Source organism: Rhinatrema bivittatum, chromosome 3, assembly GCF_901001135.1.
Source record: "Rhinatrema bivittatum chromosome 3, aRhiBiv1.1, whole genome shotgun sequence".
NCBI classification, from domain to species: domain Eukaryota; kingdom Metazoa; phylum Chordata; class Amphibia; order Gymnophiona; family Rhinatrematidae; genus Rhinatrema; species Rhinatrema bivittatum.
This window is the reverse complement of record NC_042617.1, coordinates 431,611,424-431,636,535: the sequence shown is the minus strand read 5'-3', so window position 1 is coordinate 431,636,535 and position 25,112 is coordinate 431,611,424. Positions and strand designations below refer to the sequence as shown.

Below are 25,112 nucleotides of genomic sequence, written 5' to 3'. Positions count from 1 at the left end.
TCAATAATAGGACAAATCAATCCTCCTGAAAAAAAAAAAAGACTATCAAAACCCAAAGCAATGGGTATAAGGAAAGCCCTAGTATTTTTCCTTCTCTTTTTACATTTAGTCTTCTCACTGTTATGATTATTACAATGTAACATTTCTAACTTTTTGTTATATGTACACTGATGTGATGACTCTAGTTGAATATCGGTATATAATAAATAAATAAATAAATAGTAAATGGGCCTCGTAGCAGACAAGAACAGGCTCCACAGATAATTGTGACCATCACCCAATCAAAGGAAATCAGCCAAAATGTGACTGTAATGTGATCAACCAATCTTCCTCTTGATGGTAGAAAATAAGAAAAGCCAGATAAATTTTACCCATGAGAAGAATGTAAAATCCAGTAGATATTGATAATAATAAGAAAACAAAATCAAAATCTGCACAGATCAGGTAACCAACTCATGGGGATTTTTAAAGAAGAGAGAAAAAGTTTGAGATCCTCTGGTGAATCAAAGGATTGGGATGTGTTGTGGCAAGTTATCCACATTCTAGGTGGATAAAGAAACTGATAGTGAACAGTGCACCCAGTGCCTGCAGCCATGGCCTTAAGGCCAAAAATGCCTCACTCCAAGTTGAGGTGATTTTAGCCAGATCAGGCACAAATAGCAGGGAGTGTCCTTTGTAAGTCACCAGGGTTTTAGTGCGTGCCTGGAAAGAACTTACAATACTTGCAGGTAATGAAGCAAGGTTTAATCTCAGGAATTTAGAATTTTTCCAGAGTCTGCAGGGAATCTGGTACACCCTTCAATTTGAAACGGGAGTATGAGAAGAATATCCAGACTGGAATTCTAGTAGTGAGAAAGAAGATTATATTAGAGCCTTCCATACCTCCAGAATTCCCAAGAATGTGCAAACTGTTGCAATAGTTACGATTGGAGATATCTTCTAGATCCCATTGGAGATGCTCAGCTTTGTGAACTGTGATTGCAAAGGTTCTATCATTATAAGTAATGATGCAGTGTTTTACTCGACAAGGTCCAGCTGCTCTTGAAAAGAAGAAACTTGCTTTGAGAGAGCTGTAACCTCAGCTCAAATGGTGGTGGTATTATCCATATTAGATATAAGCTGCTTAAGTTCCACTAAGATCAAATCTTCAGATTGGGTTGGTGGGGGTCTTGCTTGGATCACTTGGTTCACACAGTGACTGCAAAAGTGGCCTCAATTTTCCCCAATTTATATCCAGACTTCTGAAGAGCTTATAAAGAAAGAGAAGAACAGTAATAGCACAGTAATTGGGTGATGTTGGCTGAGTATTTAGGCAACCATCTTGGAGCTGCTCCCAAGCATCCTCCCAGATTTTAGCATTTTTTATATTTTTGGATTTTAAGTGGAACCATTTCTGATAGAGGGGATTCCCCCTGCATCTGAAGAGCTGTCTCTAGTTCTTTTTGCTTCAGCTAAGAGAATGAAATAAGGGATAAAGAGTGTTTTGAGATTTGTGGACATTCCAGTAAGAGTTGCTGGATCTGTTTTGATTCTGAGTACTAGAGTTTGGGACTAAGGAGATTTTCACCTTTTCCCAGCAGTCTGTATACTGGGATTGCAATGGGGATATCTTACTCTTCAAGGGGAAGGATTTCTGAATATGGAGGCTGGTGCAGGGGAGAAAAGAACTGCAAGGAGAGATGTATGGATAAGGAAGCCATGGCTTTTCTAACACTGATTTTTCTCATGTTATGTGTTATCTGTTCAATTCTTGCCTGGATTTTGATTTTCAAACTAAAGTAAAATGTTTGTTGAACACCATTTTGGAGTAAGAGACTTTGTTTCTTTGGATTATAGGACAATAAGTGGAGAGTGTGTTGATATTTTTCTTTGATTTTTCCCTTGTATCTTTCTCAGCCCTCCTGAAGAACCCCTTGCACAGCATAGAAGAGTAGTGGTTTGTGCAAACATGTCTATGCCAAGAGCCCAGGAAGTTTAGCTTTCCCCCACCACTGCCAGATGAACCCCAGCTTTGCAGCTTCCTGGGTGTAGCCTGCCAGTCAACCGGGGGACTTGCTGCATAAATAAATACAATAATAGTTGCAGTGTGTATGTTTGTATAGGTTGACAATAGTATCGATTCAGGCAATACATAACCTGCTCTGAATATGGATAGATGCTCATGTAGAAATGAACTTACCCATCTGGATAAAGTTTAATGAGATCATCTACAGTTGCACATTCACCCATCCCTGTTACCAGTGATGACATGGATCCATACTCAGAAGCTTCTGGGCAATAGATTCGTCTTTTACTATTAATCATGGTGTTTATCGAAGTGGTCAACAGCTGGTGGTTGTGGGTGTCACATTGCCCTCCCAAAATTCCCTGATATCCAAGTCTTTAGGATGGGTATGGCTGAGCAGTGCTATCTGTAACAAGGATCCCACAAGAATAGCCAAGAACATCTGATGTCTGAGTTCTAGACTTTAGTGTTGCATCAGGCCAGTGACTCCTGATTCAACCATATTACAATACAGGCCAGGAGGGCTGATAGTTCTTTTCACTTGAGGCAGGCTGTCTAGAAGGCCCAGATCTCCTTCCCTTTCCCAAAGATTCCTGGTCCTGAAGGATAAACACTCTTGCTTGCAAGGGGTGGGCTGTCTAGAAGGCCCAGGATCTACCTGAGTATTTGTAATTTTTGCAAAGGGGGCATGGGTACATAGGCTAGACTCCCTTGTCAGGGTTCTTGAATAAAGCTATGCTTTAATTCTACTCAAATAGTTGTCTCTCATTATTCATTGAGTGTTTGTAGTTCTGCGTATGCTTTGCCTGGACATGTCAAGGTTCATATTTAGAAGCATTTATCTGGATAATTCAGCCATTTTCAGCTAAATTAACATTTGGGAACTTATATGGCTAAATTGTAGCTGGATAACTTATTTATGCACCTAAAATTTGTCTGGATAAGTTAGGAACATTGTATGAGTGTAACAGGGAAGAGTTGAGTTAGATAAATAACTTATCCGGCTAACTCTGGTCATCCCGTAGACCCATCCTAAAGTTAGCCAAGTAAACCTTTCTCGCTAATTTTAGACTAGCCAGATATATTCGGCAGCACAGTCATGCCGCTGAATATATAGACTAAGGGCCTCATTTTCTAAAGTATCGCAGGCCTGTGGTACTTTAGAAAAATGCGGTAATGAGGGGTGGGGGGATGAAACGGGGGGACGGTCCTGCGCTAGCTGGCAGCGATCGCACCTCCGCGGTGCGATCGCTGCCGGCATCACGCCCAATAACTACACCATAGAAGGTGTAGTTATTGGGCGCGAAATAGGCAGCGAAAAGGCTCTTACCTTTTCGTTGTCTGCGCCGTCCTCGCAGAGTCGGCCCCGGTGACACCCCGACTCCTCCTCTTCTGGGGCCGACTCCGCCCCGATGTAGGTAGCGCAGGTGTGCGCTACCTTCGCTATCTATCGCAGGCTTGCGCTGTTAGCGCAAGCCTGCGATAGCCTTAGAAAATAAGGCCCTTAGCCGGATAAAATTATCTGGCTAACTATGGGCACAAACTAGAGTAAAAAATATTGTTTTATTTTAGTATTTTTTCACATATTGAAGTTGTAACCTATTTTTTTTTTTAATGAAAAGTGTGCACCTTAGCTAATTAATATTTAAAGCTAGGATGATGCTACATAACATCTCATATTTTAGGGATCAATTGGTTTTTATTTGTGTGACTTTCTGGATTTCTTTCGCAGCATTTCATTGACTAGCTTCATCCAAAACACAAAACAATTTATTGGCTTGTGGAATTCAATTCTGTAACACTGGTTTAAGAAACAGCATGGTCAACTGTGTTTTCTCTGTATACATATCAATTGATATTAAAAATAATGAAACTGAGAAATTCATTCATTAGACAATGGAAATGATCTAAAAATTATGCAGGCACAGTATATAGGGGCGGATTTTCAGAGCCCTGCTCGCCTAAATCCACCCAAAACCGGGCGGATTTAGGCGAGCAGGGCCCTGCGCGCCGGTGAGCCTATTTTACATAGGCCTACCGGCGCGCGCAGAGCCCCGGGACTCGCGTAAGTCCCGGGGTTCTCCGAGGGGGGCGTGTCGGGGGCGGGCCCGGTCATTGCGGCGTTTCGGGGGCGTGTCGGCAGCATTTTGGGGGCGGGTGCGGGGGCGTGGCTACGGCCCGGGGCGGTCCGGGGGCATGGCCGCGCCCTCCGTACCCGCCCCAGGTCGCGGCCCGGCGCGCAGGAGGCCCGCTCGCGCACAGGGATTTACTTCTCCCTCCGGGAGGCGTAAATCCCCGGAGAAAGGTAAGGGGGGGGTGTAGACAGGGCCGGGCGGGTGGGTTAGGTAGAGGAAGGGAGGGGAAGGTGAGGGGAGGGCGTTAGAGGATTCCCTCCAAGGAACGGGGGGTAGGCTGCGCGGCTCGGCGCGCGCCGGCTATACAAAATCGATAGCCTTGCGCGCGCCAATTCAGGTTTTTAGCAGATATGCGCGGCTCCGCGCGTATCTACTAAAATCTAGCGTACTTTTGTTTGCGCCTGGAGCGCAAACAAAAGTAGGCCTATTCGCGGAGTCTGAAAATCCGCCCCATAGAGTTTAGCATAGCTTAAACCCTTGTACTAGTGCTAATTGATGAAGCTAAAAACACAAAATGTTTCAAAATGTAAACCTCAAAAAAAGTATACTATTAGTCATGAGCAAAGAAAAAAGCCAGGAAAAAAATGGAAAATGCATGGAAATGTAAAACAATTCTATTTTTATAAAATGATAGAGAAAAATAAATCTGCCAAAATTGAAAACTTTGGAAGAAAAGAAGCACAGCAAATTTGAAAGCAAATTCAAAGATAACATGCAGATTTTGCATATAAAAAGGTTTCATAAGATTGATATAACTTACAAAAAATTAAAAGGCAGCAATTTTAAAGAAGTTTTGATCATTACCCAATTTTTCATATTTTGCACACATTTTAAATGTGACAAGAGCTCAACAGTGTTATTATGTGCTAAAAGTGCTACTTTTAGCTGCAAATTCTTTCTACTGTATTTATCAATTTTGACAGGGTTATTTATGTTTCCACATTTTAAGCTATAACCATTTTTTTAAGAGTGACATCCAATTTCAGTAGAAGCAGCAAATTATGTAAAACAAAGAGAAAAAACTACTGATGTCCTATATTTTCTTTATTATCTATTGTTCTCTGCTTTATTAATGGCAAACCATTCTATTTCTCCAAGGGACATTTTCACTTTTTTTTGTTGAAATCCATTCTTTCAAAAATATCTTTTACCGTGTTTCTTGTTTTAATCAGTGATTGTCATTCTATCTATATATTTAGGTTTTTTTTTAGCTCTCTGATAGAACAAATGCATTCTCTAGTAAAGAAATCAGAGGCAATCTAAACTTTCCCACAGAAAAGATTGGCAACTCTCTAGAAGAGGGATGAGCAATTCTGGCACTGAAGTGCCAAAACTGGTCTGATTTTCAGGATCTCCACCATGAATATCCATGAGATATATTTGCGTATAATGGCTGCAGTGCATGTAAATTTACCTCCTGCATACTCATGGTGGATATCCTGAAAACCAGTCCTGTTTGTGGTGCTCCAGGACCAGGGTGGTCTACCCCTGCTTTAGAACTTTGATCTCACTTAGTAAGGCGGCTTTTCTCTCACTCTGTGCCTATGGGACAAAATGCTTAGGAAATTAGGCTCTAATTAGGTTGAAGTGAACAGACATTCACAATAATGATGAACACAGATTTACCTTAAGGTAATTTCCAAAAAATGTGTGCGTGTAAAACTACGTTTTACTTGTATAAATAGGCTTTAGAAAATTGCTGCGATAGATACAACTTTTATAAGAACATAAGAAAATGCCATACTGGGTCAGACCAAGGGTCCATCAAGCCCAGCATCCTGTTTCCAACAGTGGCCAATCCAGGCCATAAGAACCTGGCAAGTACCAAAAACTAAGTCTATTCCATGTTACCATTGCTAATGGCAGTGGCTATTCTCTAAGTGAAAATAGCAGGTAATGGACTTCTCCTCCAAGAACTTATCCAATCCTATTTTAAACACAGCTATACTAACTGCACTAACCACATCCTCTGGCAACAAATTCCAGAGTTTAATTGTGCGTTGAGTAAAAAAGAACTTTCTCCGATTAGTTTTAAATGTGCCCCATGCTAACTTCATGGAGTGCCCCCTAGTCTTTCTACTATCCGAAAGAGTAAATAACCGATTCACATCTACCCGTTCTAGACCTCTCATGATTTTAAACACCTCTATCATATCCCCCCTCAGCCGTCTCTTCTCCAAGCTGAAAAGTCCTAACCTCTTTAGTCTTTCCTCATAGGGGAGCTGTTCCATTCCCTTTATCATTTTGGTCACCCTTCTCTGTACCTTCTTCATTGCAATTATATCTTTTTTGAGATGCGGCAACCAGAATTGTACACAGTATTCAAGGTGCGGTCTCACCATGGAGCGATACAGAGGCATTATGACATTTTCCGTTTTATTCACCATTCCCTTTCTAATAATTCCCAACATTCTGTTTGCTTTTTCGACTGCCACAGCACATTGAACAGACAATTTCAATGTGTTATCCACTATGACACCTAAATCTCTTTCTTGGGTTATAGCACCTAATATGGAACCCAACATTGTGTAATTATAGCATGGGTTATTTTTCCCTATATGCATCACCTTGCACTTATCCACATTAAATTTCATCTGCCATTTGGATGCCCAATTTTCCAGCCTCACAAGGTCTTCCTGCAATTTATCACAATCTGCTTGTGATTTAACTACTCTGAACAATTTTGTGTCATCTGCAAATTTGATTATCTCACTCGTCGTATTTCTTTCCAGATCATTTATAAATATATTGAAAAGTAAGGGTCCCAATACAGATCCCTGAGGCACTCCACTGTCCACTCCCTTCCTCTGAGAAAATTGTCCATTTAATCCTACTTTCTGTTTCCTGTCTTTTAGCCAGTTTGCAATCCATGAAAGGACATCGCCACCTATCCCATGACTTTTTATTTTTCCTAGAAGCCTCTCATGAGGAACTTTGTCAAATGCCTTCTGAAAATCCAAGTACACTATATCTACCCGGTTCACCTTTATCCACGTGTTTATTAACTCCTTCAAAAAAGTGAAGCAGATTTGTGAGGCAAGACTTGCCCTGGGTAAAGCCATGCTGACTTTGTTCCATTAAACCATGTCTTTCTATATGTTCTGTGATTTTGATGTATAGAACACTTTCCACTATTTTTCCTGGCACTGAAGTCAGGCTAACTGGTCTGTAGTTTCCCGGATCGCCCCTGGAGCCCTTTATTAAATATTGGGGTTACATTTGTTATCCTCCAGTCTTCAGGTACAATGGATGATTTTAATGATAAGTTACACATTTTTACTAATAGGTCTGAAAAGTTTTACTAATAGGTCTGCATGTAACTCCTTTGAAATTCACTACTCCTTGCAGAATTAAAAATAAATCACAATAAGGCTTCAAAATTTGATAGTTTTCTTTCCTATTTATAGGCTGGCAATTTGAGGTTGTAATGGAATGAAAATAATCAATGAAGTCTATTCATCATTATTTCAAAAGGATCACAAATGATACATCTTTTCTACTTTTATTTTTGGATTCTTTGGGTTATATTTATAAGTGTCAATTTTTCCCTATACAAGCATAATAGGATAAGACTGATATTATCCAGCAAAAAACTCCCTCATGATCTTAATAATACAAAACACTGCCACCCACTTATCTAGATATGTTGACAATTTTCAATCTTCTCCAGCGTGAATCTAGTGCAAGGATGGCCAACTCCAGTCCTCAAGAGCCACAGACAGGCCTGGTTTTCAGGATATCCACAATGAACATGCAGGAGATAGATTTGTGTGCACTGCCTCCATTGTATGCAAATCTCTCTCAGGCATATTCATTGTGGAAATCTTGAAAACCAGATCTGTTTATGGCTCTTCAGGCCTGGCATTGGCCATTCCTGATCTAGTGCATCTGGCCAAATTTTATTGAAATGAGCAGGAATAAGATCGTTCTGTCATATAATCAGCATCATAGGTCAGGACCTTCATTAGATAAAAAGGGGACATTTCTCTGCTTCTACTGGTACAAAAGCATATACTCAGTGATAATTGTAGTGTTCTGAAAAATATATCTGAATATATAAGACAAGGAGCCAGCATATGCTCTCCACTTTTAAGCTCCTCTTTGCCTCCTGCCCAATCACATATCTCAAAAGCTTAATCATCCACCTAATCATATTTGTTTTATTCACCTTCCTGAGGTCTCCACCCCAAATATATTTCCATCTTCTCTATACCCTCTTCCTCTTTGCAAACATTTGAGATATTGGTTGGGTTTTCCTCGACTGGAAGTTACTTCTTTTCTTTTACCTCCTCTCATGTGTTCCAGATACTCTGCAATTTCTACCCTTCTTAGTTCTGACAACCAGCCCCATGTACGAAGCTTATTTTTATATAGTACTGTAGCAAGAGAAAAAAGCCATGAGAAAAGATTATGCTTGCTCAGTTTAATACATACCTGCTAATTTGTACTTGCTGTTTTGCAATTAGACAGGTATATAAAGTGAAAAAAGTGATGAGGGTTCATATTTAGCTGCCAGCCAGCTTGCAAAGTCAGTTGGATAAACTAATCCAGTTGGATAAACTAATCCAGCTGGAAAATTCAGCAGTGTCTCTGCAGCAAGGAATAATATACATGGCTTTATCAAAATTAGGTTGGCTACGTTTATCCGGCTATGCAGCATTTTATCCAGCTAACTTACTGGGTCATTCATCAAAATGTGTTACGGCCCTAATGCGCATTAAATGGGGTCTAACCCATACTGCATATGCGATAAATATTGCAACGCAAGCTACATGCATATTATAAATTTGTATAAAGGTGGGAGGAATTAATTCACATTAAGTGTCCTACCACATTCTGCGATAGATTAACAAACACTAATGCAGGATTTAATGTCAGAAATAACTGCACTTTTTTATTTGCGGTAGAACAGAAAACAGTTTTTATCGGATACCCGCAGCTGATATCGCTGCTTGAGACTATTATCATGGCTATTATCTTGTGCAATAAAATGAGGCCTGCTATCAGACACATCTACCATGCCCTCACAGACCAGTAAAAACATCTTTTCTTAAAGATGTCTTCTTAAACCTGTTATGTTTGTGGCACATTTACTTGTTGGGGGATACTGGCTGCTTCAGGATGCTCATCGCAGACAACAACAAGAACAACAACAACTACAAGAACAGGTAAGGGAAGCTCTAACCCCTCCTAGGAAAGGCTCTGCACTGGAGCCCAAGCCACTGGCCCCACAAGGAGAGGGTCATGGCCTATGGCAGCACTTGTCATGCAGGCAGGCAAGGCAGAAGAGATAAAGGAGCTCATCTTTCCTCCGTGAACTTCATTGCTGGGCATGCCATAAGATTATGTGGTTAGCAGGCATTGCCTCAGCTCTCAGACTATCCTGGAATTATATGAAGAAATCTGTGGGGATCTAGATTCAGTCACTTAAAGGACCCACACTATACCAGGGCCCACCAAACTATTGGCCACCCTCCATTTCCTAACATCCGGCTCATTTCAGATGACAGTAGGGGTCATCAGGGGAATGTCCCAAACCACTTTTTCCTGCTGTCTGAGCCAGGTTATAACAGCTGTATCTGACCGCATGAATTGCTACATAGCATTTCCTCAGGACAGGCAGGACTTGATGGGATTGAAGAGAAGCTGTTATACCATAGCTCACTTTCCCAATGTATGCCTAGTTCACTTCATCTTGATAGTGGAGATGTAGACTGTAGTTGAAAAATTGTAGTCAAAGTAAAGTTAACATAAAATACATGTGCTGGCCTAATGTTTTCTGACTGAAAGTGGTCTAAAAGAGGCATGTGTTGCAATATTGTTTGTGTAGAACTACCGACACAGAGTAAGTAGCTTGGCCTAGCTTGCGGCGTTTTGCCCGGTAGGTCTACCCCTAGGACCCTGTCCTAGCCATTACATGAGAGTGAGATAGTGCCATAGGTATGATGAAATGCCAGCTGGGCCTTGAACATGGAGAGCAACAGCTCTAGAAATCCTAAAAATCACAAGTAGCTCTAAAGCTTAAAGGCACAACCTAAAGCTACAGGTTTACAGTTTAAAGTATCAATCACAGAGTTGCCATTTAACAGCCTCATCCCATAGCTGACAACCATGTGGATGTACTTGGGATGTTTTGTGTCACATGGGCCTGCAAAGACACTGCTGTAGCACTGCCTCAGCTGTTTCAGAGTCAGTGCTGACTTCAGAGTGCTTACTTAGCAGGCCTTAAGTTACAGGCTTTAATAAAGTGCCTGTCAAAGATTGTGGAATTCCAAAAATGCTCACAGGTAACTGCAAGCTAGCATTCCTCTTTGGGGTTGCATGCACCCTAACACAGATGCACCCTGCTGCACCTACCTAGGCAAAATGATAACTATCATGTACTGATGGTGTGGGTCTTTGCTATTGGGATGCCATGTTGGTTATGTTAGCTTCTCAGGGAGGCTAGACAAGGATGCTGGTCAGACTGTGTGAAGGCAGGATTTGGAATCAGATGGTGTCATGCCTTCACTTGTATTTGAAAGTCAACTTTGAAATGTCAAGGGCACAGTCTATATTCTAATGACTGTAATAGCACACAGATGTCTCCTAAGAAAAGGTTCAGGTCATTGAACCCAGCATAAAGGTGTGTTAGGAGCTATTTGCCTTGCCTGACACTCACAGGTAGGCTTTGTCAAATATAGAGATGTCATGGTGCTGCAAGGCCCTTGGCTGGTGCAGCTCAGAGTTAGTCATGTGGTACTGCTGTATGTATGTACTTAGAAAATATGCAGTGTAGTTTGTATCAGTTACACTCCTTATGTTATCTGTGGCCACCCTTAAAGCACATAGGCTAAGGACTCCTGAGGTAAATAGCTTACAGAATGGTCAGTTTCCAAGGTGAGTTACTACCTGTCTGGTATTTTATAGTTAGAGGCTCTTGCTGGTCCACATGGCTGCCGTGACTTATGGCCAAAATGAGGCTGTGTCTCATGCGCTATTTGTCAGTTTTAAAGTTTGTGGTCAGCAAGACAGGTGTTCTGAGAAACTCTCAATCATCAGTTCTGTGCATAGCATAAAGGATACAGAGGTTTTTGCCAGCTGATGACCTCAGGAGCCTATATCCTGCCTCATTCTGAAACCTGCTATTGTTCTGATTGTATATGTCAACTGCTACCAGAGGACTCTTGTGTTTGGCATGGTGACTTAAGTGCATTCTGTGATGGTCTCTTGCAAGACAAGCATTTAGTGCCACCTGAAGGCTTGAGGGACCCATGTCAGTACCTCTGACAAAATGCTTATCATATATGCTTCTCACAGATGTGTATTATGCTGGCAGGGGTAGATAATCTTCTGTACATAGTTAGAACTTATGTCTTCATTAGCAGTTATGGAGCAGGCTACAACAGACATCAATGATGGTTGATTAGGACCAGGGCAGGAACCTAAACATTGGCCATGTGTAGGTACACAAAGTACAGGAGGTAGTTTATACCCAACAATGAGCCAATAGATATATATCAGGTTGTCATCTGGGTGAGTGATGAGCTTTGTTAGCCTCTGTCTAGATCTATGTCTAGGGGGTGATGTTGGCCTTGTTGTTCCTTCTATTACCATACCTATGCATACCCCAGAGCATGCAGTGTATGTACATCCATTTTGCACACACTGTCTTTGGACACCAGTGATCCTGTGCTTCCAATCTTTAGAAGGGGTGCCTCAGAGATATGATTGTATTGGATGGGAAGAAAATGGCCTGATGCATAGACAAATTACCTTCTACCTAGGGCTCACACAATTTATTCCTTGCGTCAAGAGGGGGGTTGTAAAACTTGCTTGTGTCAGACCTCAGATATGGTGTGTCACATTTCTGGATGAGTAGATATCTGTCTGTAGTGTACACTAGGAATATGCATTCATTTTTCATGAATTAGACAATTTCAATGAAATTGTCTAATTCATCATGGTTCAGGGGTGCTGAAAAACGAACTGAATTTTTTTGAAATTTCAGAAAAATTCATAGTTCATGTTAGTGCGTGCTAATCATAGTTAGTGCTAACAATGGTTAGTGTGCACTAACACAAAAATCGGGACCCACGGGAAAAAAAAAAAGACCTGCGTGAAAAACGAAATTTCCCACAGAGGCCCAAATACAAAGCCTGAACCGATAAAAAAAAAAAAATGCACATCTCTAATGTACACCTTCCACCACCCCACCACCCTCAGACTCTGAGACTCTTCCACCTAGTACCTGGAGTGGTCCTAATTGTCCTGTTTTTTTTTGGAGGGTTGCATGGTTCCAAGATCTGCATCTGCCAGGGAATATTAGCTGTTTTGGGGTATGTGGAGCCTGAGGCCTTCCAGCACTCCTATTAGAGGTTCCCTTTTTTGAGACAGTGGCCTACTGACCCTCCTCTCTGTAGAACATATCCTGCATACTTGATATAGAGGTTGCGACACCAGGCCACATCATTTGCAACTTACTCTGCCATATATAAAATATATAAATAAATAAATAAATAAATAAATAGATAGATAGATAGATAGATATATCTAAGCTGCCAAATTAGGCTTCTAAAGATTCTGCCATATATAGTTCGATAGAAGTAGTGGCACATTTCTGCTGTTGATTTTAGGGGACAGGTTTAGCGCAAACGTTCACCACATCACTTGTCCACTACAGAACAGAGCAGCCTGCACCTTTGTCTGCATGCAGGCTGCTCTAACACTGTATCAGCAGCTGTGTGACAACTGAGTAGGAGTGAGGGATTTGTATGGGTTAGAGCAGGGGTCCCCAGACTACGGCCTGCGGGCCGCATACGGCCCCCTGAGGCCATTTATCCGGCCCCCACCGCACTTCCAGAAGGGGCACCTCTTTCATTGGTGGTCAGTGAGAGGAGCACAGAATACAACCGCATCCTGTGCTGCTGGAGTACTGCATGTGGTGGCGCCGCAAAGCGCGGCATCGCTCACGTACAGTACTACTTCCGGTGACGCAGGAAGCACACATCACGGCTCCGGAAGCGCGTCATATGACTCACATCCGGTCTGCAACTGCGGCGCCCCACATCACCGCACCAGTGTGAGCCTGAGGTAAAAGTGGAGTTCCACCAATATGGCCACTGGTGAGGCTGAAATGATGTGGACTGGGAAGGCTGCATTGATGGACACAGATCAGACTGCATTGATGGGCAGTGCAGTCTGTATGCCTCTGTGTGGGCAAAATTATTGTTGGTATATTGTTTTTGTAGGGCTATATATATATATATATCTATTGGTATTTTACTAATAGCAATTTTGAATCCCTAGGAAACAATGACGTCAAGAAAGAGAAAAATTGACTCGGAATGTAGGATATTCAAAGAACAGTGGACTTATGATTACTTTTTCATGCAGTTCAAGGAAAGAGCTGTGTGTTTGATATGCCAGAATATAGTGTCTGTTTTCAAAGAATATAATTTGCGTCGACACTATCAAACTCAACATAAAGATAAATATGATTGTTTGGTCGGAGATGTGAGAAAAGATAAAATATTAAAACTGAAAAATACATTGACAACTCAGCAAAATACTTTTGTGAAGCAGAAGCAGCTAAATATTTCATCACTGCGAGCAAGTTTTCAAGTTGCCAAGCTAATAGCGTGCACTGGCAGACCATTCGTGGAGGGAGAATTTGTTAAAGAGTGCCTTCTTTCTGTTGCCAAAGACATGTGTCCAGAAAATGCAGACTTATTTAGTACAGTTAATCTTTCAGGATCTACAATTACATGAAGGACTGAAGAAATGGGAGACAATTTGCATCAGCATTTGCAAAACTCTGCAAGAAAACTTTCCTATTTTTCCTTGGCACTCGACGAGAGCAATGATGTTCGTGATTCTGCACAACTTCTAATTTTTATTCGTTGGACGAATGACAATTTCGAAGTCACAGAAGAGCTTGCTGCACTGCAAAGCATCAAAGGAACAACTACAGGAGAGGATATCTATGAAAAGGTTTCCCAAACTGTGAAGGATTTGGAGCTGGACTGAGCTAAACTAGCCAGTATGACAACTGATGGTGCTCCTAGCATGGTGGGGTCCAAGAAAGGAATAATTGCTCGCATTAACCAAGAGATGGACAAACGTAACCATTCTCATCCAATAGCCATACACTGCCTCATCCATCAACAAGCGCTATGTAGTAAATCACTGAAGTGGGACTCTGTTATGCAAATTGTGGTATCTTGTGTTAACTTCATTAGAGCTAATGCACTAAACCACAGACAATTTCGGGAATTTCTGTCTGAGCTAAATGTTGCCTATGAAGATGTTCTGTACCACACAGAAGTCCGTTGGCTGAGTCGAGGGAGAGTTTTGAGACATTTCTATGACTTACTTCCACAGATTACAGCTTTTATGCTTTCAAAAAACAAAGAAGTACCAGAGCTCAATGATGCAGAATGGAAATGGCACCTCGCCTTTCTGACAGATGTAACAGAGCTACTCAACAGATTCAATGTGCAACTTCAAGGGAAAGGGAAGCTCATCTGTGATATGCAATCACATGTGAAAGCATCTGAAGTAAAATTAGGCCTCCTTATCAAACAAGTGAAGGAGGAAAATTTCTGCCATCTCCCCTTAACTCAAAATTTGTTAGCGGGAAAAACCCTTGATTGCATTCCCAAAAGAAACATGTGTGGGTTCACTGGAAAAGTTGCAAAAGGAGTTCCAATTCAGATTTAAAGAGCTTCATCTCCATGAACAGGGCATACAGCTTTTCCGTAACCCATTTTCTATTGACAGTGGAAATGTGGATACAATTTACCAAATGGAACTGGCTGAACTGCAGAATTGTGACTCTCTGAAAGACGCATTCAAGTCAAGCAGCTTGCCTAATTTCTATGCATCTCTCCCCTCTGAGACATATCCTAATCTCAGGAACCATGCACTCAAAATGGCAACCATCTTTGGCAGCACTTATGTCTGTGAACAGACTTTTTCCAGAATGAAACATCTGAAATCTCCAACCAGATCTAGACTAACTGATGCACACTTGCATCACTTGTTACTGCTAGCAGTGACAAATATGGAACCGGACATTGACCATCTCATTAGCCAAAAGCAGGCCCATAGTTCCCATTGAAATACTGGTCAGTTTGTTGATTTAAATTTACTTGTTCTTTATTTTAAATATTGTATTTGTTCCCGTTTTTTTTTTTTTTACTTTAAAATAAGATATGTGCAGTGTGCATAGGGATTTCTTCATAGTTTTTTTTATAGTCTGGCCCTCCAACGGTCTGAGGGACAGTGAACTGGCCCTTTGTGTAAAAGGTTTGGGGACCCCTGGGTTAGAGAATAACCACAGCCCAAGAGCAGACAGTTATGAGGCCTGTTGTTGCTTAGAACAGGCAGACATCTACAGACTGGCTACCTCCCCCTCCCAATACTAGCCTGGCACGTGGATCTGTATAATACCTGTTCACTAATGATCATCCTTAGCTGTCCACTCTTGGGCTGTGGGGATTCCCTATCCTAAACAACTCCCTCACTCCTCCTCAGTTGTTATACAACTGCTGACATGGTATTAGAGCAGACTTCAAAAGACATTTTGTTTAGTGTGAAATCTAAAAAGTATTTTGTCCAGATTGTCTTTTAAGTGGAGTGAGGACCAAGTAAGGGGCCCAATGTTAAGTCTTGTGGGGTGCTTAACGTATCTTCCCCTTAACACCATAGAAGCTTTATATCTAAACTATGTACTTTCTAGCCCTGGCAGCTGCACACCTAGGCCTTTATGTACTTTTCAAGTAGCCCTCTGACTAAAGACTTATGTCATGATAGCATTTGGTTTCAGAGCCAGAGAGGCCCATTGTTTGATCAGAGCTGATATATTTTCACAATGAAAGAGACCAATGGCTTTACTCAATGGCAAACAAATGTTTACTAATATCCTGTTTATATATATATATAAATACACATATATTCATTAAAAGCAAAGGAAAGCCCTACCTGGTCGCAGGGAGAGCAACATTTATTCATCATTTGTATCTGAAAATAGAGATTATTAAGCAATTAGTACAAAAAAACAATTAATATCTGCACTAGCATAGCTACGTAATTTTCAAAGCACTCTATACCTCTATAAGAACCATGAGGTTAATATTCACAGAGTTTGTTCTTGTAACAACTTTATAGGGTCATTTATCATTTTGTCATAAGGGCTTAATGCCTGCGTTAGGGCCTTAACGTGTGTGATAATTATTTTTACACATATTAATATGCAAATTATACATTAGTTATTCATATGGGAGGAGTTAGGTTGGAGTTTATGGTAATGTTCAACAGTTAATGCATGCGATAACACATTATCATCTGCAAAAAAAATGATCATATACAATAATGTGTTTTAATGCTGGAAATAACTACACCTATTTCCCTTGCGTTGTGGCCACCACGGACTGAAAATGCAAAGTGGGGTCACTTTGCTATTTATAGCACTATAATAAGGTGGACTTAAAACTTGGGGTAGGTGGGGAAGGCTTGGGTGGCAGATTTAAATACAGCGTCACAGGTACAAACAGCACAGAAGACATCTGTGAAGATTGGGTATCATTTGGAGCATTACACTCTCTACCTAGCCTGATGCTAGGTAGAGAATATAGTGTACAAATATACCTTTCTTTCAACTCTCAGTTCTCCAAATGATACCCCACCCCTGACCCCTCACCCTGAGTTTTACATCTACCTTATTATAATACTATAAATTGCAAATTGACCCCACTTTGCAATTTTGAGTCTCTGTCTTTCTCTCTCTCACACTCATTGCAAAATGCAATAAAAATCTTTTCATCCGGTACCGCGGATTGGGATCGCAATCTGCAGTAAAATCACTATACATTGAAGTAAATGGAAAATTTGCCTAGCCACACTCCTTTTACTAACACGGGCTTGCTATAAATATGGCAAAATGATAAATCTAGGCCTTAGTTACCCAGATAGATCCTGAGTTTTAGATTTTCTATCTCCCAAGGGTATACATTTTAGCCAGGTAAGTCATTATCTGGCTAAAATGTATCCTGTTTGCACTAATATTCAACACTCAGAAATTACCTCGGTATGTTCTACTGAATATTTAGGTAAACTTTTCTACTCAATATGGCCTTAGAACATAACATAAAAACATAAGATATGTCACACTGGGTCAGACCAAGGGTCCATCAAGCCCAACATCCTGTGTATAACAGTGTCCAATCCAAGTCACAAGTACTTGGCAAGTACCTAAACATTAAATAGATCCAGGGGCGGATTGGCCTATTGGGGGATCGGGCATCCCCTGGTGGGCTGGTCACTCTGGTCACGTGGTCTGCCGAGTGCGGCCACGACAGAACCGCGCTCAGCAGACCATGGGGTATCTCTTGGGCTGGCCTGGGCAGAAAATCCCGGGCCGATCTTTACCCAGAACCCACCCCTGAATAGATCTCAAGCTACTATTCCTTAATGATTAATTGCAGTTTATGGATTTTTCCTCTAGGAACTTATCCAAACCTTTTTTTAAATCCAGTTACACTAACTGCCATAGCCATATCCTCTGTCAATGAATTCCAGAGCTTAAGTATGCGTTGAGTGAAAAAAAAATTTCTTGGATTTGTTTTAAATGAGCTGCTTGCTAACTTCCTGTAGGGCCTCCTAGTCCTTCTATTGTCTGAGAGAGTAAATAACAGATTCACATTTACCCTTTCAAGTTCTTTCATGATTTTGTAGACATCTATCATATGCCCCCTCAGCTGTCTCTTCTCCAAGCTGAAAAGCCCTAACCTCTTAGCCTTTCCGTATAGGGGAGCCATTCCATGACCTTTATCATTTTGGTCGCTCTTCTATTACAATTGTAAAATAATTTTATCAACAGTTTTAAACTATTTCAAAGTCATATGATATATAACAAAGTAAATTCATAAAAATGTTTTTTACCAGTTTTTTAGATACTTGTAAATTATTTTTGTGATTTAAAATTCTTATGTGGCAGGGAATTTGAAACTTGATCACATTTAAACTAAACAGCTAACACATCCTCTATAAGGGTGAACGATTAAGATAATTCATCCCAAAACAACCACACAAGAAAATTTCTGACTGGAAGCCGTTGGTAACCATTAGAGGGAATGCTGGAGTTGAAAGAGTCCATATCAATGATTTCTAGTTACTTTGTATTTCAGATTATTTTATTCAATTTGTTAATCAATAAAAACTATCCTTGCAAAACTGAATATTTTTTATATCAATACTTTACTATTATTCTTTGCCCAGTAAGAGACAAATATGTTTTAGTGCCTTTCATGTGAAACACATTAACATACAACCTCCAGAGTGGTGAGTTCTTATCCACCACTGAGGCTACAGAAACAATACAACATGATCAAATGTACTCTGAGCACCCATCCCAACCCCAAAAACCATCTCCCTCCCATCCCCAATTCCTCTGGATGCCATCCTTCGAAAAACTGTTAACTGATACCTTTGGCTGAGATTACTCCACCGACAAATCATGAATCATAATCATACTAACGGGTACATTTTTAATCACCAGCATGCGCAAATCCCAGCAGATTCGCACATGACCAGGCCATGTGCACGCTGAGCGCATTTTAGAAATGGCCCAGCCACACGCGTATCTGCCAGTATGCGCAGAAGTGCCAACAGAGCCAAAATGGGTGGGCTGGGGTTGGGGTCTGGGTGAGCCAAGAGGTGGGGATAGGGCCACCTGGGACAGCTCCATTAGACGCTGTCCAAGGGAAGCGCTTGCTGGCAACTTACTGCAGCTACCAGGATGAAGTAAGTTAAAAAAACAAAAACATTTTGCGTACTTAGGGTGTTTAGGAGTCGGGGAGGAGAGGGGAAAAGGGAGGAAGGTTAGGGGGTTAGTGAAGTTCCTTCCCAGTTCACTCATTTATTAGAGCGGACTGGGAGGAAACTGGGGTAGACCGTGTGTTTTGTTTTTTTTTTTAATTCCTCCCCTATGCATGCGACTGGGCACCCGTGCGAACTTGCATGCAGCAGTACAAAATCAGACGTGCATGTATGCGAGGGATATCAGATTTTATAACCTGTGCATGGTATGTCCATGTGCACGCGCCGGGAACCAGCTCACATGGACGTGCATGTACAGGTTTAAAATCTAGCTTTAAGTGTCTTAATGAAAGCGATTGCAAATACATGTTCCAAATTCACAGAAATGCAGTCTAAATATTTTTAATAGAGGCAAGAAGAATCCAAATTATAAAAATAAGGTAGATGTCCATTGCATTTGTATGTAAAAATAAAAGAAATTGAAAAACACATTATTGTCTTCTATTTCACCAACACATATGGCACCTATTTTTTAATTTAATTTTAAAATTTTCATGTATTAAAAACAAAAATACTATACTTAGCCGAATCAGACGTTTACCACTTCCACCCATTTGTATCATTTTTGAGGAGATGATCCCTAATAGTCGATAAATATAGCTCCTGAAATGTGTTATCCTAATGGAGGTATCTTCTTTATAGAAGTACTTTGTTGGTTTTCTAGCAACACTAGCTATTTTTGGAGGATTATAAGGTGCTCTCCATCTCAGTTCAATTAGCATCCAATGTATTTATAGTACCCTTCTTCCTAAAGTGGAATGCTTCTGTGAGCAGAAGCAATGCAAAACAATAGAATCACTTATATTCCATATGCCTGCTCACTATGGAATGAATTTAGAAAGTGTTGTTCATGCTAAAAGACCCATATATGTGAGTATTTGGCCTGCACGCAAGCAACACATATTTTAAAAGCTACAAATTATGTGCATATATACGTAGGAATGAATAAAAAAGGGGAAGCGTTCCAGGGCACTACAGTTACAGACATAAATCCGAATTTTAAATCCAGTGGGCACAGTGCGTGGCAGCTTTTTAGCCACGTATATTTACTGCTGCTCCTGATGAGGTGTAAATCTGCAGCAGTCTCTTTTTAGGCTGAACACAAAAGGGTGAGGGGGTCTGGGTCAACTGGGGAGAGTGTGGACTGAAGAACCAAAGGGTCTGGATGACCTTGAAACAGTCTCGGCAAACCGGTGGGCTAAGTGGTAAAACTGGGGATGTCCTTTACGCGAGCCTGTTATAAAATCCATTTAACTGCCTGTGCTAAATCCAACAAAATCCTAAGGAATATATACAAATTACGTTTGTTTGAGTAATGGCTTAAAATTTGGAGCACACATATACCGGGTAGGCGTATTATAAATTATACACATGCAACTGCACACATGATTTGAAATTTCAGCATATGTCCACTCGTGCATCCATACATGTGTGTATGGGAGCCTGCATGATTGTTTTAAAGTTTACCATCCCTTTTTTCAGCAAAAGACTTTATTGCCAAAATAAAATTTAGGATATTGTTTACTTAACTTTTATGATATTGTGATGGGCTGAACATTATTTATGTAACTTATTCAATAGGTATTAAATTAATCATTATGTTTTATTAAACTGTTGGCCGAAAAACAAAAATTATAATGACATAGTTAGTGAAATACCTAACAAAACAAACATTAATTTAACCATGGCATTTCTTCAAGTATAAAACAAAAGAAATATTCATTTTATGCAGAAATATTTTAGCTGTGTTCCAAAATGATAACTTATAATCCTAAATGTTGCCATCAAGAGGGTAATACGTGCAAATAAGTGGATGCATGTGCACATGTACATTAGGGGCCTGATTTTAAAAAGGATTTGTTCAATTAAAATTGGGTTTTACATGTGTAAATGCACGACTATGTAGGCTTTGGAAAATTGCTACAATACATACTTGATTTGTTATGGTGCCAGTCATGAGCTGTTTTGTAAAAGGGAATTGACAATTTTATGCTGCTAACATTGGAAATGCAAATTTTGTTGACATGCATGCATCCTTACAACCCATGCATTCAACTTTCAAAGGGTTTTCTTTTATTCTGTGTCTATATCTAAGTTATTTTTCAAGCTATTTTGAGTTCAATGGTTCTACAATGATCTGGGAGGCAATAATCAAATCAAATTATTTGTGCTTTGAACATTAGCCTGGGAGGCAAAGCCACATTCCAGCCATGCTGCTTAAAAGGTTAGCCATGGAAGCCCCTATTTTTGCTGTGTTAGTACATGAAATTTTCCCATCCATCCTTGGAAATAAGGACAATTTGTGGAAGTCGGGTAGTGAGGGGGAAAGGCTTGGAATGATTTAAAGTCTCATAGGGCGTCATTTTCTAAGCCTATCCCACTCAAAAGGACTTCTTGCTTGTGAAAAGTATTTTCACGTGTGATAGCTTGTCGGGGGTGGAGTCGGAGCGGCAAGGGGAGGAGTTGGGGCGGCGAGGAGGCGGACATAGCGGTATCTTCTCTGGCGGCGATAAGGTAAGCACTGTTATCGTTGCCAGTAGCGCGCCCAATAATACCACCTTTCACGGTGGCGCTATTGGGTGCGAAAGCCGGCACTGATAACACCGTGGTAGTGCGATGGCTTCCGGCTTTCGCAGGCACCCCCCCCCCCCTTCGCCCCCCGTTACTGCTGGATTCAACATTCTGTGTGAGAATGGAAAATCCAGGCCATAGAGAGATGCAAGGAAAGTATTCATGAACTTAGATGTCAGCAAGAAAATTGTCATTATCAGTGTGCCCTTTCTTCAAGAACTATACATTGCTTGCACGCCTTGCAGTAATATCAAGACATTTACAAATAGAGTATCAGAGGGGAACAGTGAGGAGCACTCCTTCCTCCTCAGTGCTATGAAATCAAGGATGGATCACGTTTCTTCAGACAATCAGAAAAAAAAAATCCTTGCCAAAGCTTTAATTTTATGATTGAAATGGAATGTTCACAATCAAAGCAGTTTTACCTAACTTTATTCAATTTAATTTTTAATTTATGTAAAACTGTTTTGGTTGTAAACATTCCTTTTCAATTGTAAAATTACATTTTTAGCATGGTGTCATTCAGATTGAAAAAAAGAAAAAAACAACCTAGCAATTTTTTTGCACTATGCTCAGTTCCTTCCATTAAGAGCATCAGTCAGAAAGAGAAAGCTTGGTAGTCTAGTTCTGAACAAAAGGTTTCTAGCAGATGAGATCTGTACAGCTGACGAAGTGAGAAATGACCAGGTCATATGGAGACAGCTGGGTGTTTGCCTGTTAACTACCTCCTTCTACGTTATCAAAGTTACAGTTTCTGGCATTTAGAGAATAATGTTGATTGGACATGAAAATCACACCTATTAGCATTATCCTTCTCAAAAAAATTGTGACTTTGTTCAAACAATTGTGAATTTTTAAGTTTAATTATATATTTTTATTATTAAATCTATAGCCAACTTCTTCATAACTTGCCCCTATATTGTAATTCTAATTTTAATTTGTAATCTACCTTGAGAATAGTTTTGGAAAAGGTGAAATATCTAATGTTCATAAATAAATAAGAGGGTAATTTTAAAACATGCTGTTAGAAGCCATGGCCGTCCATGGTTGGCCCCTCTTACCTCCGGCGTGGGCGTCGGCAGCAGTGCTGTAGTGGGGAGTCGCTCCCGCCGCAGGCCTAGGACCTCCCCCACGTCCACGGTCCCTGCTGCGGGGTCGGCATGGTGCTCTGCAGTGCTTAGGGCGACCCCTGATCCTCCTCTTCACGAGGCCAGACTGCAGGCCTCTGTTGGAGTAGCCCACATTGGGTGGCACGCTCTCTAGTCACTCATCCATGCCTCCAGAGCCATTCTTAAAGCGGCAGGATACCTTGACTCCACCCAATCTCTCAGATGATGTCAGGAGCCAGACACTATTTATGGAGACCTCCCCTTCCAGTTCCTCGACTTGGCAACGAGTCTGCTGACTTCAGTGAGTCATCTGTGCTTTGTTTGTGCTCTTGCTCCTGTTCCTGCCTTCCGAGTCCTGTTCCTGCCTTCTGAGTCCTGTTCCTGCCTTTCCTCCTGCAGCTCTGGATGGATCCCCTGGCTTCTGACCTCGGACTGCCGATTGGTGACTTTCTGGCTTCTGATCTCGGACTGGCGATCCTTTGGCTTCTGACCTTGGACCAAATCTCGGTGATTCCTTCGTCTTCCTCTGGCTTCTGACCTCGGATTGGTGATCCTTCAGCTTCTGACCTTGGACCAAACCTCGGTGATTCCTTCGTTTTCTCAAGGGCCCACCTAAATCCAGCCGGCCCCATGCACCCAAAGGCTCAACCTGCGGAGAACGGGGCTGGTATTGGTGAAGCTCTAGCTGGCCTTTGCATCAGCTCAGCTCGCCTCCTGACGGTGGGGACCTGTGGGAGTTCACTCCCTCAGGTAGCACCAACTCCCCCTTGGGCAAGGGTTCCACTTTCCCTCTGGCCACACTAAAGATTGCCAAGTCCATGGAACCGGCAGAGGCTTTGGCTCACCAAGCTATTCCAGGCATGTCACAGAACATAAGAACATAAGAACATAAGAAATTGCCATGCTGGGTCAGACCAAGGGTCCATCAAGCCCAGCATCCTGTTTCCAACAGAGGCCAAACCAGGCCACAAGAACCTGGCAATTACCCAAACACTAAGAAGATCCCATGCTACTGATGCAATTAATAGCAGTTGCTATTCCCTAAGTAAACTTGATTAATAGCCGTTAATGGACTTCTCCTCCAAGAATTTATCCAAACCTTTTTTGAACCCAGCTACACTAACTGCACTAACCACATCCTCTGGCAACAAATTCCAGAGCTTTATTGTGCGTTGAGTGAAATAGAATTTTCTCCGATTAGTCTCAAATATGCTACTTGCTAACTTCATGGAATGCCCCCTAAACCTCCTATTATTAAAAAATGTAAATAACTGAGTCACATCTACTCATTCAAGACCTCTCATGATCTTAAAGACCTCTATCATATCCCCCCCCCCCACCCCCCTCAGTCGTCTCTTCTCCAAGCTGAACAGCCCTAACCTCTTCAGCCTTTCCTCATAGTGGAGCTGTTCCATCCCCTTTATCAATTTGCTTGCCCTTCTCTGTACCTTCTCCATTGCAACTATATCTTTTTTGAGATGTGGCGACCAGAATTGTACACAGTATTCAAGGTGCAATCTCACCATGGAGCGATATAGAGGCATTATGACATTTTTTGTTTTATTAACTATTCTCTTCCTAATAATTCCTAACATTCTGTTTGCTTTTTTGACTGCTGCAGCACACTGAGCCGACAATTTTAAAGTATTATCTACTATGATGCCTAAATCTTTTTCCTGGGTGGTAGCTCCTAATATAGAACCTAACATCGTGTAACAACAGCATATTTTTCCCTATATGCAACACCTTGCACTTGTCCACATTAAATTTCATCTGCCATTTGGATGCCCAATCTTCCAGTCTTGCAAGGTCCTTCTGTAATGTATCACAGTCTGCTTGTGATTTAACTACTCTGAATAATTTTGTATTATCCGTAAATTTAATAACCTCACTCGTAGTATTCTTTTCCAGATCATTTATATATATATGGAACAACAGAAGACATTAGATTCCTTCGCCTCAGCACTAGACAACCTGAATTGCCATTTGGACTTCATCAGGCCTATGAACCCTACATTACCATCAGGACCCTTTGTCGCACCATCAACATCCAGTGTTCATCCAGTGATCTGCCTACCAGCTCTGCCCCGCTTCACTGGAGACTCTCTATCCTGTAGGGGCTTTATCAACCAGTGCAATATGCACTTCCGTCTATAGATGGTGAAATGAAGACAACTTATATCTTGTCTCTCCTCAATGGAAAGGCCCTCGCCTGGGCACCTCCCTTGCGGGAGCATAGGGATCCTGTTCTACGTAACTTGAGTGAGGTCTTGGCTCTCTTCCATATGGTCTTTGATGACCCCACTCAGCAAGCAGCCTCGGGAGCAACTCTCCTACGCCTACGTCAAGATTCCCGGACTCTAGCTGAATATGTAATAGAGTTCTAAACATTGTCTTCGGAACTCCACTGGGATACCACCTGTTAGGGATGTG

General features: G+C 41.3%; 1 protein-coding gene across 1 annotated transcript in view; it reads right to left on the bottom strand.

Moving 5' to 3' along the window:
* The window catches only part of SNTG2 (syntrophin gamma 2), a 690,678-nt gene that overhangs the window by 267,302 nt on the left and 398,264 nt on the right, over nucleotides 1–25,112 (bottom strand). The window contains exon 11 of the mRNA XM_029596873.1: nucleotides 16,105–16,143. Within this exon, the coding sequence (XP_029452733.1) occupies nucleotides 16,105–16,143 (39 nt within the window). The remainder of the gene's footprint in view (nucleotides 1–16,104; nucleotides 16,144–25,112) is intronic.